The 18,136-nt window shown below is 36.1% G+C and overlaps 1 protein-coding gene across 2 annotated transcripts; it reads right to left on the reverse strand.

The window, feature by feature from the left end:
• Positions 1-9,166: 9,166 nt before the first annotated feature.
• On the reverse strand, positions 9,167-16,637 carry LOC131073262 (small ribosomal subunit protein eS6). Of its 2 annotated transcripts, XM_059216453.1 has the most exons (9): positions 16,480-16,630; positions 13,361-13,651; positions 12,861-12,914; positions 12,695-12,759; positions 10,451-10,508; positions 10,249-10,357; positions 10,040-10,156; positions 9,781-9,936; positions 9,167-9,619 (listed from the first exon to the last, which is right to left on the reverse strand). In XM_059216453.1, exons 3-9 carry the CDS (start codon positions 12,864-12,866, stop codon positions 9,372-9,374), a joined length of 759 nt encoding a protein of 252 aa, XP_059072436.1. In that variant the 5' UTR covers positions 12,867-12,914; positions 13,361-13,651; positions 16,480-16,630; the 3' UTR covers positions 9,167-9,371. The 2 variants fall into 2 exon arrangements, with proteins under 2 accessions (XP_059072436.1, XP_057865654.1); XM_058009671.2 differs by lacking the exon at positions 13,361-13,651 and having other exon boundaries at positions 16,480-16,637.
• Positions 16,638-18,136: the final 1,499 nt, after the last annotated feature.

Here is an 18,136-nt window from a genome sequence, read left to right on the forward strand (position 1 = left end):
ATAGGGGAAGAACTAAAATAAAATGTAGATTTAACTTCAAATAGAAAATATTGGCATTAAACAATAGAATATAGAAAAATAACCTAATTTAGAAGAAATTACATGGAACCAAATTTTTGACAATTTCTCATTTTCAAAAAATAGACGTCATGACGAAAAGTTATGATGATTTTGCCAATTAGCGTAAAATTGCCAAAAAGAAAAAAAAAATGTTGCCTAGGGAGCTAGCCCCTAAGAACCCATATGATTAACGATGACACACTAGAAAAATAGAACCCCACCACCAACAATGGTGGTGTAATTGGGGCAAGGTGTTGGATATGACTTATGAAGCAAATACTATGTGACTAGGTAGAAATAACTCACAAGCAACCAACAAAATTAAACCAATTTTTAAAGAAAAAGAGAAACTTTCAAAATGACAATGTAAACAATACATAGGAAGGATATATTGCTTGTAGCACATGTAGGCGCTGCAAAACCCAAGATCACCAACAACATAGTATAACAATATTTATTTGGCAAGTCCTTCAAACAAAATAATAGTGGAAAGTGAGAAAGAAAAAATCTAAAAGCCAAAATCAATATGCTACCCATGAAAGTTCTAAAATTGTTGAATATAACAAATCCTTTTTGAACTACATATTATAAGTCACTAGAATGACAGATACACAACACAAGAATTGCATACAAGTTTTTGTGGCAATTTTCCACATTTATCCTTATCCCAACTCACAAGCCTCCATCTTAGTGTCATTTTCCTACATTTAGGAAGAGTTACAATGAGTAAGACAAGTGGAAATGTAAGAATGAGTAATAATAAGTTTAAGGTAAAAATATTTTGCCTCGCTCCAATTTTGTTCTAACATCATGCTAATAATTCACATGCCAATGTTTATATTTTAAAAATGTGATCATAACTTTTAGTCAAAGCTATATTAAAATGCAACCTTACGTGTATGAAAGGTTGAGAAATAATGGTTTTTTATACCTACGCAAATAAATAGCTTATTATATCATAGCCAATCATTTCTTACACTCTATTTGATAGAGCATTTAAGATTTTTTAAAGTTCAAACTTTAGGTGAATAACTACTAGATCTACATTGAAAAAATATTATTGCTGATATATTTAATTTTTTTCTTATTAATTAGCCAATAGGCTTTAAGTGTGATCTTTTAAACCCGGAAATTTTGTTTTTCCACTAGTAAACTATTAGGCTCCTTGGGTGCTTGCTTCTTACCAGCAATGGTTGATTCATTAGTGGATCCACATGTCATGTGTTGCCCTTGCATAGCTATCGAACAAGGTTTTGATACCTTAAACCCTAATCGCCTAGGAAGTCAATTTATGTGCATGACTCTTCACCATGAGGAAACAAAAGGACAAACATTTTTACAGAAACTTTAAAAGTAACAAAAGAGGACATTCTTACCAAAAAAATTGAAAGCAACAGAAGGAAATAGTATAAATATAGGTATATTTTGTGTCTAGTTCATTTTCGCTTTGCGGATTTCCTGTGTTTTATTTCTTTGTTGTTCTTGGATAGAGTTGGAGAAATATGATAATTTACATGGCAGAATCAGTAGCTTGAGATTTTCTTGCTCATTTTCTTTGCTTGATGCTCCTCACTCTCCTTTGCTATGTTATATGAAACACATAAAATTCTCATGATTGTATAAAAATTGAAGGGAATTTCAAAAGGGAATTGTGTAAATAAATCATGTTAATAATGATAAGTATTCTTATTTACTAAGCCACCACATTCCTTGTGCTTGGTTTGCGGTGTGCTTTTACTTTAAAACACGAGGCTATTACAGTTACCACATCTACAAATCAATGCCCAAAGAAACCCATCCATCAATCAATATCATTTTTAAAAGGAAAATCTAATATAGGTATGTCTCCAATTAAATTAATTTTATATTTGTTTTTTATTAGTAAAGCAGTGTTAACTAGGGCACTAACCCTTAACATAGTCAAAAACTATCAACAGAAAACAAGCAACATCAAGAGAGATGATGTTGGCAAAAGATCAACAGCCCAAAGGCGGTTAGAAGCAAACACAATCAGACAAGCAAGGAATCCTATCCAACCGGAGGACAAAAAAGACCCCACTCAAGAGGGGGGGCAGCCACCCAAACCCCAATGAGGGGAGGTTTGGGGCATGGGAGAAGACTTCCCCTTATGCTTGCGAGCAACCATGGTCCAAGCGATGTTGTCATTACGTCCCTCAAAAGAGAAATCAATCGGAAGGGACCCCACAGGGTTACAAATAGAGGTGTCAATGGAGTGCTACAACAGAACAGTTGGAGGTTGTTGTAGAGCAGCAGCAGATTGCGACGAAACAACAACAGCAAAAGCAAATCCAGCAACAGGGGATCGTGGCTGCAAAATAGGAGAAGCAGAAGAGGGGACCTTAGGAGATGAGGCCACAAAAGGAGTAGCAAGAGCATCAATAGTCGTGAGGGGCACAACATCAACATCATCCTCATGAGAGGAGCCAGCAAATGCACAGTCAAGAGAATTGACTGTTAAGTGATCAGTAGTAGCATTCTTCCACCAAGTAGAAACACCTTTGTGGCGTGAAATAGAGTAGTATGAAGCTAGATGATCGGTAGAGAAGCATCTCCTGCAGCGGAAGGGGAGGCCCTCAAAATCTAGTAGTTGTGTCCAAGGCCTGTCCCCACAATAAGAACCACATCTCCCGAGAGAGGAAAGATGATGTCAATGTCCACAAGAATGTGGGCAAAGGTAGTGTGGTCCATTGAGGACGTAGCTTCATCGACCTTCAAGAAATGACCAATAGAGTTACCAATAACCTCATAGCAAGAGTGCTCCCAAAAATGGAGGGAGATTGATGAGTCAGCCCCAAACTGGACGCACATTAAGTGGTTCAGTGAGAGGGTTAAAAGGAGTTGTTCAAGGCTTAACAGAGAGGGAGCGCACTCCCCAAGCCCACAGCATGCCCAAAACCAAATCTCAATCAACGGAAGAAGTAAAGGAAGCGACAAAAAAGCCTTTAGCACAGGGGAAAAGCTCAATATTGTGAGCAACCAAAAGTCGCCAAGAGTCACTTACCCAGCAATGAAGGTCCAGTAGAGAAGGCCAGACCCAGAGAATCTGCACACAAGAGCACAGCATTGGTAGAACCCAATGTTGTCCACGACATCCTATCCACAAACCACCATAGGGGAGGATTTAGCATAGGGAAGAGGACGGGCCCCCTTCGAGGGTTGGGCGGAAGATCAGGCTACACGAACAAAGCTACGCTTGCTAGCAAGTTTGGGCAAAGAACCAATAGCATTAGCAGCAATTGGCAAAGCCACATCCCCAAAAGCCAAAGAACCGACAGCAACAGTACCCACAGCCGGAGAACCGGGGGGTGTGGGTGTTGCACCAGGCAAAACCCCACAAGGAACATGGGGGCCTCAGCCACCCTGAGGAGCATCAAACCAAACTGTAGCAGCAACATCGAACAAACCATGAATCATAGGAGAAGAATCCCCCACGCGAAGAGGAAAGGGGGGGTGGGGGGGAGTCTGAAGACGAGGGAATGCCCCAGACATCTGCAACAGATAACACCATAGAAGCAGAAACCATCGTCAAACTAGAGGCACCGAAAGCAGCATTCATATGGAGAGAGGCGAGAGAGACATTTTTACTAGGTGAATTTTATATTTGTTTATCATTCATCCAACTATTAAATAAATATTTAATTAATCCTTTCTCTTTTTTTGATTATTAATTAAATAAATATTTAATTAATTCATCCTAACCCTCTTTTCCTATTAATTAAATAAATTATTCAATTTATTTGATTTAATTCACTTAACCATATTATATTTGTTTAATTAATCTCATCTCTCATATTTAAATAAATTAATATTTATTTAAATTCCTAAATCCCTCACCCACTTACACTTTCTAGAAAATGCAAGTTGCAAGTTAACCCTCCTCCTAATCATAACTAAACCCCTATCATTAGCCTAATAACCCTTTAATGGTTTGCACATTCCTAAACTAAGGGATTAGGGAAGAGTCACTTCTCAAAATATCTAAGGCAGCATTAAAGACCTGCTCCCTTCCACAAGCTAACCCAGAGTCTTTGACCAACCTAACCCACCTTTAACCCTTGCACATTCCCCCACTCCTTGGTTAAAGGCTTATTTATTAGCCCAACTATCCATGGTAACCCTCAACTCCCCTTTAACCCTTGCACATTTCTTTAAGCCTTGGATAAAAGCTTTATCCATTAACCTAACCATCCATGGTAACCTTCATGTCTCTTCAAGCATTTAATGATTTGTCTCCCTCCCTCTCCTCTCAAGCCTTCCCTTGTTGACACTTGTGAACATATGATTGGATTGAAAGAGAGCACATGGACTGAGGATCAACACTTCCTCAAGCAATCCTAACCCTTCCTCAATCAACTCAATTTCAACCCTTCATTTGCCCATTTTCCCTATAAATAAAACTCATTCCTTGATTGTTGAGAGTATCAAAAACACACACGAGTTATCCATACATTGTTACTTTGCTTCGAAATTGAATTTTTCTTGTAGAAATGAATTGTATTATGTTTTAGTTCTTCCACTAGTTGGAATTGCTATTTAACCTCTAATACTTCATTTGCATCCTCATCTACACTTCACATAATCAACCATCTCTCATTCTCCATTTGACATCCTTTTGTGATAGTGTTCAAGCTGAGTGCATACTTCACATAGCAGCAAGATTTTCGAGAGGACAAGGAAAAGTCATAACATAGAAAGCATCATGGGGAAGTAATTTCATTTTGTTTATTTCCTAACTAGCTTTTTGTGTTACTAATCTTCTTTGATAATGCTTTGGATGGATTTATCTTCATGTTTTGCTTGTGATTGAAAGCTCGTTACTAGCATGAATTCCTATTGATTTCACTAATCTTCATTTTCACAATGTTTCAATGTGTAATGTTGTTCCCATCCCCATACCCACATCACCAGGTGGCTATATTTATATTATATGGTATTAATATGCGCTTATTCATTTGCTCATGTACCCTAATTTGAAACAATTTTCTCGTAACTAGATTAGTATGTGTACTACCTAATCTCCAGATGATAACACTCGATATATATTATTCCCCCTAATAGTAATTAGAAGTTAATCATGTTCGGGTGCAACCATTCGGGATTTTAAAGAATGTAAGCAGAGGGAAAAACAGAACCATTAGAAACAGCATATACAAATTCATTTTATAAAATGCGATACTGTGAAAACATTAAACCTAGAATTCACTTCCACAAACAGTCCCTGCTAGATCACATTAAACCCATTTGATTGCCTCCATACAGACTGTTATTTAATATTTTGACCATTTGTCATAAAATTCCACTTATTTCATTAATTGCATTCTACTATGGAAAAAAATCATTCATATCAAAATCATATTAATAGGAATAATCTATCTTGAGCCTATTTTTCATCCACTAGTCAAATAGTATTACTGACTAATCATGTACTTCCAGTGAAACTTTAATTTCATCTAGGACAGATTTGAAGACAAACTTAAAGGAAGAATGGCATTCTAGAAAAAGTATATGATCCCAACTCGTATTTACAATGTTAGATAACCATCAAAGCTGGAGAGTAAAACTTGTATTAGGCAATTACTCGACAAAAACTTAGGAATTAAATATTCAAAATTTAAAAAACTTCGCCTAAAATAATCGGCATAAAAAACATGTATCACAGAGAAAAACCATTGTAACAAAATGCATATCATGAATAGAAATGTGATTTGTGAGGAATATGATTTATGCTTATTTTGATGTCTATGTGGCATAATTAGCTAACTTGAATTAGAACAAAAGGTTAGTAGTAGAGATCGTAATTTCGCCGTTTGCTGACCAAAATAAATAGTACAGATCGTAATTTGTTGCCGACTCAAGCATCCAAGCTTAAACATGACATAGAATGTAGGTAACATCAAAGCAGTTGATACATTTACATTTATGTCTGTATGCATGAAATATACAACTCTGACATAGTATGTAGGTCGCATCAGAGCAGCTGATACATTTATGTTTGTATGCATGAAATATATAAATGCAATAAAAATTCCAAGTCCTAGGAGAACTAGATGGGTCACATACTGTTCCAGAATGTTCCAGTTATTCCTCTTTGCCACATTGACTAGGCAGAAACCTCTGCATTGGCTCGAAAACAAAGCATAAACAAGTCATGTGAACTTTGACCAAATTGCTTGAGGAAAATCGTTAATTGCAGCATGTTTAAAATAGATCATAGAGAAGTTATGTAGAACTACTAGTAGAGTGTTTGTTTAAATGTAAATCATACTTAGGCAAACATTATTCCAGCATGATTCAAGGCAGTAATATTTGAACTCAGCAGAAACCCTTGAAATGCACTCTCATTGTCACCCAACTGTTAGACCATCCTATTCACACTCGTATTGTTCTTTCTATACCTTGTCCAAATCCTTAAACATTATTTGAGCCTGTGCTGAAGTTAATTTAGGTGCACAATAGTGGATTAATAAATCAAAAATTGGCCATTGTGCAGTAATTATAAACAATTTGTCCAAACTTGTATTGTTCTTTCCATACCTTGTGCAAATCCTTAACATTATTTCAGCCTGTGTTACACAGTGGAATTAGGCGCACAATAGTGGACAAATAAATAGATAACTGGTCATTGTGCATTAATTAAAGACAAGTAATCCAATCCATAAATTCATAAACATCTTAATATCATATTCTTAGGTACATTGCATGCCATCCCTAAACATATTCAGTAGCTGAAACATTTTATGGTTACTTTTAGATTGATGGATAGTACCAAATTTTATCACTCCTCCATTTGTACAAAAAAATCATAGCTACTGATCTACAATGATTTCATGTTGTCTTTTTGCTTCTTCAACTTTTATGTCCATCATTATTGTTTTTTCATTCCTTCTATGTCCATTATTATTATTTGATAATTCCGTGTTTGTCATATTGATGTACATTATATATTCATACATTTTCATGTTCTCAAACACCGCATTCTATATGTGACTAACTTAACTTGATATACTTTAACTGATCAATACGAAATTGTGCAGACTGAACTTCTCTTTGTGCTTGACAAAACTCTGATTCAGCCCAATTGAGCTCAACTATAAGTGAAATGTATTTTCATGTTCTCAAACACGACATTCTATGCAACTAAATTCACTTGATATACTTTTAACTACATATACACAAAACCTCAAGTTGACACAGATCGCATATTTGCTCTATGAAGACCCTCAGCTGGACAATCCTCACAATCACTTTACTGATCAATATGAAAGTGTGCAGACTGAAAAGCTTTTAATTGTTGTCATTTTCATCTTTGCTCTATGAAGACCCTCAATTGGACAATCATCACAATCACTGTACTGATCCATACGAAAGCGTGCAGACTGAACTTTCTTTGTGCTTAACAAAACTCTGATTCAGCCCAATTGAACTCAACTATGAAAGATTTCAATCCAGAAAACTTTTTATTAAAGGCCTGCTGTCATCGCACACTAGTAATCTTTATCACACATTGGTGCATTGTCAGATAGGTCATCTACTATGAAATAAACCTATCGGCTCACTGTTGCACAACAATCAAGTAAACCTATCGGCACACCGTTGCACAGCAAAACACGTGCAACTTCTAGTTACTTTTCATTTTTCTTTTTACTTAGATTGAATCTTGACCTATGTCTTAGTTTTCTCAGTCATCTCATCTTCTTAATTTCTCGCACCCTTTTATATCATATTACTCTGAAGGGCAATATAAATTGCTCTCATATTTCATGACTAAAAAATGCAATCGAATTCAATGATTGTAAGCAAAATACCCTATTATTCCAAAAGCTCTTCATTGCAAATGAGCAAATTTAATCAACCATCGGACTTTATTACAAAAAAAATAAAACTTTTAAAATGGTGAATTAGGTCAATTTTTATAAGTACCCACCATTGTTTAATCTTTCTACACATCTTGAGTTGTAAATCTAGCATTTACCTTGTTGCAAAACAGATTTAATTACAGGCCCTAAAACATTTGGTCATACTATAGATCTTGATGAAGAAAACAACTATTAGATCCAAACAATGATGCGTAAAAATTTATGACAACTAGCAACAGAAAGGAACACTTGTTAGTGATTTGCAATGAAACCAACTTAAAAACATAGCATCCCAAAGCAATCTCATTGCAAGTATTGCTACTTAAGCACTAAATTGAGAAGATAGCACTGAATATTTGGCCACTGTTTAAACATTTGGTTAAACTCATGCTCTCTAGCAAATTCTTTCATCCTGATGATGGATCATGTAAGTATGGAGCAGAACATTGATAATGAAATGGTATCACACACAATTTAAATCATAAGTAGAAAAATCTAACATGATGGACTGGAAATTACATGTCTATGAGTTAAATTCTCAATTTTAATAATTCTAAACTTTGAAGGAGAAATAAGTAATAGAAACAAACTCCAAAAACCCTCTTCAACTTGTATGGAAATCACTTTTATAAACATCTGATCCAGAAGCTCAAATTACCTTATATTGGTGGGACAAAAAACTTCAAAATGATTAATAAATTGCCATGATTGAAACACACATCATTGCGTTTTCTAAATTAAATAAGGCAAAAACAAACAAAAAATTGGTACATCGAAGAAAATAATTGGATCACCATAAATCAATTAAACAAAAAAAAATTTAAAAATTACGAATCCATTACTTGAGCCTTACAATTTTCGTCCCCTTAAAATATAAGCCACTTGTCGATCCATAACTCATTCTACATTTTTTTTGACGAGAAAGTACTTGGGCATAAATTCTGTAAATCAAAGTAAAATAAGTACCCCGAGGTAACCGGGGCAAAACTTCCAGCCAAAGGACCAATTTGTAGGAATGCCAAAACCTTAAAATATAGTTCTACTCTAGTTAAGATTCTTGAAAATATTTCGAGACAATGCACTTAACATTTTCATTACTACCCGGAAGAACCAGAGAGATTTTCTGGGAATATAACCCCAACCATTCCAAATGTAGCATTGGCATACATCATAATTAGAAAATATTAAAACAAAGATAAATATAATAAACTATAAAAAAATTCTTATAATGCAAAAAAATGTATTTTCCATGGGAAAATTTTCTATAAAATATATAAATACTCTCAACACAGCTTTCATCATCATACCAAAACAAATTGTAGCCAACAACCAAGTACTACTGCTTGCCTCTGTCCTCAATTTGCCATTGCACTTAGTCTACAATGCCTATTATAATAATAGCCTCAACAACATTTAAAAAAAAAAAAAAAAAAATTACACAGCAATTGATGGTTTAGATCCGGCAGAAAGGCGGGATGATGCTGCTCTCTTCTTGGCCAAGCTCTCACTTCGGCGTTCACGTTGTTCTTTTAACCTTGAAGCGAGCAGCTTTTGATATTCAGCTGCCTCAGACTTCGCCTTGACAATTCGCTTTTTCTTCTCAGCTATTCTTCGGCGCTTCCTTTGCAAAGTCAATGGTGTTACAAGCCTCTGAATCTTTGGAGCCTTGCTCCGTTTCTTACCTGGGATAAAAATAGGTAACAAACAAATTTTTATCAATCACCATACCTGCTCTTTCAAACCCAATTTGTTCTGAGGAAAACAAAAATAACTTCACTCTTTGCTGGACAGAAACCAAAATTTAAAACGAAAATTATGTGGAGATGGGGAAAAGAATATTAACCTGATTTAGATGTAAAAGTCCGACGGTATGTATTAACATACTTTCTGACGTCATCCTCCTTGGAAAGATTGAACAATTTTCTAATCTTTGAAGCCCTCTTGGGCCCTCGCATCCTTGGCTTCTCGGTATCAGTGAGACCAGGAAGATCATTTTCTCCTGCAAAAAAATTTCAATGGAAAATGCAAAAACTTCCATAAAAATCAATGACTTTGAAAACTTGACAATTAAACAATTTAATATAGAAATAATCAATATTTACCCTTTTTCACGATAACCAAATTCAAGACAGAAAGGTCAGGACTGACAATGCAGCCTCGAACAGATTTACGCCTGCGTTCTCCATCACGCCTTCCATATCCACGAAAGCAGGGGGTGCCTGTAAACAAAACCATCAAATTATTGGTATGACCATGAATCAATAAATTGAAGTACTCTACATTAATAGGAGACTTGTCTCTGGAACTTCACCTCGGTGCATGAGGAGCCGGACACGGCCTGGAGTAAGAACCCCCTGTTTCATTGGGAAACCCTGCTTATCACAGCCTCCCATAATCTTGAAGATGTAACCCTTGAACTCCTGAAAATTTTGAAAAACGGGCATGAGAAATCATACACTAATAGAAGCCAAAGATTTGTTGCCCATAACAATAACCAAATAACTGGTACATACATCTCCCAGCGAATCACCGATGACCTCCTGTGAAAGCCTCTTGTCAAAAAAGGCACGCCTGTTGATACAAAATACGAAAAGAACAAGACTTTAGTTCAAGCTTCAGATAATATCAACAATATGATACTCATTTACTTCTGCACTCTCTGATATTGTCCAGACCCATATTAAATGTATATGTAAATGATATGACACACTGAAATTATCAAAACCCATATCATATGTAAATGATATATGACACACTGAAATTATCCAAAACCATGTCACATGTAAATGATATCTGACATCTATTGTCAAATCTATCCGGAAAAGGCATGATAATAAACAGAATGGAGACAACCACCTGTATTACAATAGCAACCTGTATAAGTAACGAGTAAAAGCTAAACTCATTCAACAACATTGTTGAAGGCAATTTTATACCAATCCATTGACCAAAATAGCTTGTTACACACACATCCAAGCCCCAGAAAACAATGTTAAGCTCAAGGCTACATCAAAGACAAAGAAAAAAACATTATAGTAGCCATTTAGGTACACATAATCTACACCTCTCTAAGCCTGTGTCTTAAGTAAATAGATAAGTTGCTGGTACGGGTACGGGGGTACGTCGGTACGGCAATTTTTTTTTTGGGGGGGGGGGGGGGGTTGTTGGGTACTTCCATACAAAAAATAAAATAAAAATCATAAATATATACATATATAAATATTTACAAACTTCTAAATTACACAATAATTAAAATATTCATATTTAAAATAATAATACTACAAATTTAAAACTTAAAATTAAATATCATATTTAATTTTGATTTGTATTATTATTATTTTAACTATTTTGTAATTAATATTTTATTTTCACATTAAATAAAATTTAAATATTTATTATTTATATAAATTAAAATATAAATCATTAATTAATAAATTTATATCCATTCCATCAATAAAATCTATGATTCTAAATATAAACAAACAAATGAAAATAAACAAACAAAACTATAGAAACATATCAAACATTTTTTATTTTAGTAACTAGTTTGCTCTGTGCGTCTCCTGGTCTGCCGTCGCTGGTCTACCGTCGCACCTCTATGCCGTCACTCCTATGCGTCTCCTCTGTGCCGTCGCTTTTACTGTGCCGTCACTTTCTCTGTGCCTGCCATCGCTCCTGTGCACATGCCCTTTTCTCTGTCCGCCAAAGACAAGCAAAATGCGTTTTAGGGTTTAAACAACCCGATTTAATTCTGCGAAGTCAATGAAAAACCCCTTGAAAATCGTGCACAATGCAGATTCGTCAAAAAAACTCCATGGAATCACCACGTCGACATCAGATGCATCGGGTTTCGTGGGTCAAAATGCAGATGCGTTTCAGGAGCAAAAACGAGGAACCCTATCCGATTCCACATAGATTCCTAGTTAAATCCGAATCAGACACGTATCGTACCGGATTTGGGGGAAAACTTTGACGTACCGGTAACCTAGGACTAAATAGTGAAAGCCTACAAGCTTTCCACCACAGCCATCCATGAGACTAAGTTAGTGTAGTTGCATATATAGCAGCAACTAAAAATTAACATTAAAAACAGATCTGCAACAAACCCATGCACAGAAACCATAGTTCTCATACAGAACACATAAAAAAATACCAAATCAAGAATATTGATATAAAATCCTGACATCATGATCAACTTTTTTTAAATTGCAGCCTATTATATAAGTACCTGTTCATCATTCACCATTTCATACTCATGCAAACATATAATGCTCCTAGCGGATTGACAAAATACTATATGTCTTACTACTAATTCCCTGATTATGGAGATCAAAATGAAGTCCCCAGGACACCTCAAATATTCTGCAGGAATAAGTAATCGATAGCATAACAGTGCATGCAAACTAAATCTAGCTTACGCCAGATGACCAGTAAGTGGTGACCATAACAGAGACATCATCATTAAGTATGATGCCACAATCCTTGTGATTCTCAAAGCAATGCAACCAAAGCCAAGAGAATAAAATTGGGTCTCAAGGCTGAAATTTTGAGGCATTTACAATACAACAGACACAAGCTCCAAGCCATAACACCATCCATCATGCATAAGGATGAGATGGTTCTTTGTTCTTCTGCCTCTCTATCGAGAAGGGTACCCTACCACTATATTACGAAAACAATATCCTACAGGTTCATTTTACGATCCTAATGAAGTTTTTAAAATACCAGAAAAACTTCAAAAATTTATTGATACTCACAGCTTTTGGTCATCGTCAATTTCCAGCTTCTTCTGGCATCCAGTGGTGGGATTTGCTATGTTGAACTGCATTCATCCCCATGAAAACCAAACAAAAAAATCAGATAAGTTACAATAAAGATGACAATACCCCTTGAAAACAAAAGAATTTGAATAAGAATTAAAACCTTCATCTTTGCTGAGTTGATTCGCTATCTCTCAAACAATCCAAGTTATCTCCTCTGCCCACAAAAGACTTCAACTGAGAAAAATACTTTGACAAAAATTCACCTTGACTTGAATAATTGGAAAACCAAAAGTGATAAACATCGGTTTCATTTATAACTTATAAGCTATATTCTTATACAATCCAAAATCAAATAACATTAATTAGTATAACACAAAAACTAACAAGGAATTTCAAGAATGATATTTAACTGAGCATTGCTCTCAAACTTATTCCTCCTCCTATTACCAATTGACGGATCCACCAATTAATCATTTTTGTCCACGAAATCAACTAATTCTGTCACCAGTTTGGCTAAAACCAATAACTATATATTTTCTATTGTTTTAGAAGATACAAGCCTCTAATATATTGAAAACATATCCCACTCCATACATTGTTGATTTTGGATGCAATTGTGTTGGCCTTATGAAACTTGTTGGTGTTGGAAATAAGCCACACCTGGACTGATGATGGATTGGTCCAAGAGGGGCCAGTAGCTCAGTGGTAGAGCACTCCAGCAGCGTATGGAAGGTCCTAGGTTCGAGTCCTAGCTGGTCCATGTCTCAACATGGTATCAAAGCCAGGTCCAGGCTAGAAGCCCCAAGCACACGAGAGGTGTGGCTTAAGGGGGGGTGTTGGTGTTGGAAATAAGCCACACCCAGACTGATGATGGACTGGTCCAAGAGGGACCAGTAGCTCAGTGGTAGAGCACTCCAGCAGCGTATGGAAGGTCCTAGGTTCGAGTCCTAGCTGGTTCATGTCTCAACAAAACTCATTAGCATTTTCATCACTGGTTTAAAGGATTCTCCCATCACTCAATTGCTATCTAGCTCATTATAGGTTATTGGTGTGAGTGCACAGCGCATTTGATAATCCAAAGCAGACAGAAATCAAAATAAACTGCAAATAATTAACTAGAATATTCAACAATGTCAATCTCATCTGGTTATTTGAAATTTTGAAGGCCTATCCATTGTAAGAATGGACTAAACTTGTGAAAGTCATAATTATCCATTTATTTGAAACATTTGTATCGTGAGGAATAAGCTTGGCTAAACAATGTATATTGTGGTAGTAAACATAAGGGATTTGGTCAGTTTATTGATTCAGATTTATATATACCCAAGTGAAAAAACTGCCGAACTGTCAATACTATCGTATCCTTATATATTATATGAAGAAATATACAGAATTGTAATACTAAATACATTTGATGAAGATGATATCAATGCCAAAAGACAAAATGGTAGTGATGAAGTTAATATTAAATGCCAATTTATAGGTCAGAATTTCAATATTATGTCATATGTCATGGATATAAATTTATAATATATATCAGCTGCCCTTCAAAATGCCAAAATGAGAAAAGAGAGAGGACCCTGGGCACACCCAAGCGCACGCTGGGCGAACCCGTACAGGGTACAGTGCAAGGCGGGTTTTGGGCGTACATGGTAACATAGCCATTTGAAGATGGATAAATGCAAGGATATGACCCCAAAGGGAGGCATCAGGATGTCATTTGAAAGCCATTTTTGAACTTTTCTTCTAAGAATTATGTTTGAAACATGTCTTACTACAATTTTCAATTGACTGTTTGGCTTGAAGAGAGCAAAATTGTGTCAGTTATGAATTCTTTTATACAATAAAGAAAAATGCATCCTGCACATGTTGCATATTATCTTGTACAATACTAATTTGTAGAGTGATGAGTCAACTGATTGCATGGCTGGGATGCTCACGCCTCTGACTCAACTTGGGACTTTGCCGGTTTTTTTGAGTCTTATAGGGTCTCCATGCTATCATATTAGTTCCAGCCAATTCATATGATGGGTGTGCACAATGGTACTGATACAATATTATCTTGGATTGTAAAAATTGCTAATAACAAATAAGTCATCCAGACATGGTAACGCTTACACCCTTTTCGTGAGGACAAAAGCATCTTGTGAGATTATGGACACAATGTAGTGATTACAAGTTTGAGTTTTCCACCTTCTAAATCCTTCTATAGAAAGATGTATGGCTGTGGCTATTCATTATCAGTCCCAATACTTATCTCAGAATGACGAAGACTTGTAGGGCACTTGTAGTCTTGTAGCTATGTGGCTGTGTTTTGGCAACAGGAAACAGGCATGAAATGATGGAAAGTGGTGCGGAGTGGTTTCTTCAAAAGATGTTCAACATCTTCTTTTTCTTAAAAATATACATATATATATATATGGTAAATTAGAGATGAGGTCTATTTATCTGTTGCAGAAATCAACTGAGATAAATATATTCTACAAATTACAAATAAGATACAGGTCAAAAATTGTAGGACGGAATTGCATTATGTAATCAAGAATATCATACTACATAGCATGAAATATTTTATTGTCAAATGATGATAATATAAATCAAATTTGAAAGCATATAAAATGTAATATAGGAAAAAAATGAAACAGGAGCTTCTTTTCTCGACTCTTTTAATATCTAATATGATCCACGCACTTTGGCAGTTGCATTCCACCAAGTTAATCAAAGAATACCCTGATTTGGTGAAAATATTGAAAGAGGAGGGTTAAAATCAGGGTAAGCAGAAGATGTGAACATGAATCAAAATGGTCAAGATCAACAAGTTTGGAGGGAATGGAATATCATCTAGTAGAAAGAGATGGACAACTTAGAATAAAAGAGAAGAGGACAAAAGAGAGCAAAGAGGTCAATGCGAACATTAGAAAAACAATAAACTTGCTAAAACAGGGAAAGATGATTTTATCCTTTGAAAGATGAACTGTGTTACAACTCGATGGAAAAAAGGTGGGCATGCTCTATAAAGTTTGAAAAAGAGGTAACCCGTAACACATAAGCTTGCGATTGTGCCCATGATGAATTCAAAGATGAACAAGACGAGGAGAAGCAAGCCAATGTCTGTTAGCAGTGGAGAAGTCCTTGGTGAAGAAAATATATAAAAGGAGGGGATGGCATTAATGATATAAGAGACTGCCTTAAACATAAACGAAAGGAGTGAATACAAGTAAAGAATAGGCTCATCTACTTGAAGATCTCATTTGTAATTCTCCCGTGACTAAAGCTATTGGTTTGTGTGCATGTGACGAAGCTAGTGTAAGACATTAATTGTATAGTTGAGGACCATGGAGAAAAAAATGTCGGGGAGGCGAAATGTTTTATAAAGAAGCATCAATATGAAGGAGAAGTACAGAGATGAATATATTTCAGAACAAAAGCAAAATATAATAACGCATATTGCCGATGAGAGGAAAATATATCAAAGAAGGTAAAAATGCAAATGATGTATTGGGTGGAAGGATAAAATAGTTGGGGAAATGCATCTGATGCACCAGCATGTGCAAGTACAGAACAAATTAGCATATGACTTCCCAGAGAACTGATCTAAGTGAAAAGAAGTGTCGTACTGTCAACGATGCTGGTGAGAAAAAATTGGCAGAATTTGCAAGGAAAAATTACGAAACCCTACCACAGCAGATTTTTTTAAATGAGATTCAAACCAAATCAAATCTGCCTCATCTACTCACAGCAAACAAAATTGATATACCAAACAATGGCAAGAGACTTACCTCAAGATTCTACACAGATTGCATCATGCTTTCTATCACCTATACCGAAGAAAAAAAAAAAGGTAAGAGTCCGCAGGGAAAATTAACAAAACCCTATCGAAGAATAATTTATTTAAATGTGGCGAACCCTAATCAATCTCCCTATAGCTGCTTCATTACAACTTCCAAGGTTAACCTAAATGCTCTTTTCAATACAACCATCAAAATCTACTTGTTTTCATGTGACTCCCCACATTTAATATATTTTACACTATATCTAAAATTATATACATTTCAAATGTTTTGGATTAAGGCAAAAATAGGTTTTGAAGGATCTTGAAACTTTTTACATAGAAGATTATAAAAGGCTTAAAATCAAAGCTTTAGAAGATCCAAAACAAAACAGGTGCAAAAGATAGGACAATACACAGAGCAGCCAAGAAACCAGCAAAGAACCAGAACACAAAATACAAAAATACATAAAAGACAGCACGATTACATAAGGCTCTTAAGGGTCTTAGCGACCTCAACTTCCAGCAAGCTCACCTTGTCAGCAGCCATCCTCATTTCTTTATAATCCACGCTCTGAGTCGCAACTTTTTTCTTCATGTTGCCCTGAGTCCACTTACAAGGACCTTGATCAGCCTGATTCTTCTCATTATCATCACTAATATTGATCAAAACTTTCTCCTATTGCACTTTGTCAAGATTATTCACAATGGCATTCATGGCATTTGTCGTTTGTATGACAATCTTGTGATTGTTGGTCATAATTGTCATGAGAGTGGCTTGAATTTTCTTATAGTTCTCTTCCACATGGGTGAGCCTGTCTTCAAATCTTTTTTGCATCTTATCAATGCCCTCAGTTGTTATGTTGATGCAGTCCACCACTGATTTCTTTTCATCTTTCGTCCATTGCCCATTACCTTTCTGATTTTCCTAAGCAATGACCACGGGAATAGCTTCCATCTTGCTACCCAAGGCCCTTTGGTTGAGTCTGACCTCTTTAAGCTCGTGAAAGAGCCACTTGAACATGCTGAAAGTATCAATGGCATGGTCCCTGGCCACTCCCAGAATATTGTCATAGTCATCCCTCTTATCACTCAGCTCCGCACTCTTCGCATGAAGGTCCTTGGTGGTATTTTGCGGAGGTGGCGAAGGGGGCGGCAGAGAGGGCTTCTCAAGGTTTTGGCTGTTAGGCTTCATGCAAGCCCTATTACCACCCATAGAGCCCTCAGAATTAGCCTTATTACAACTAGTCACATGGGAATCCTTGCCAGCCAAGGTGGACGAAGAAGAAACAACCAATTACTTCCACATATTCTTACCCTTACCCAAAGAAGAATTAGCCTTCGGGGAAATCTCAAATTTGGTTTTTTTATGAGGGGGAGGACAATCCGCCTCAGAGTCCAAGTTGGACTCCTCACCTCCTGACTCCCCAACACTAGTGTCATCCTCAGAAGATGTAGGGATATAATCAGATGGGGCAGGGAGGGCACGAAAATGGGAGTCAATAAGCACCAGAAGCCCTTCATGGAGGATAGGGAATTTAACAAGGTTCTTTTTATGGTCCCTAAAATTAGCCCTCAAGGCAGACATCAAATAAAAAGGAAGGGACACCATGACAGAAGTGATTTAGAAGCACAAAGTGATGTCCATAAACCCTAGTGAAACGCCC

Source organism: Cryptomeria japonica, chromosome 2 (assembly GCF_030272615.1).
Source record: "Cryptomeria japonica chromosome 2, Sugi_1.0, whole genome shotgun sequence".
Taxonomy (NCBI): Eukaryota; Viridiplantae; Streptophyta; class Pinopsida; order Cupressales; family Cupressaceae; genus Cryptomeria; species Cryptomeria japonica.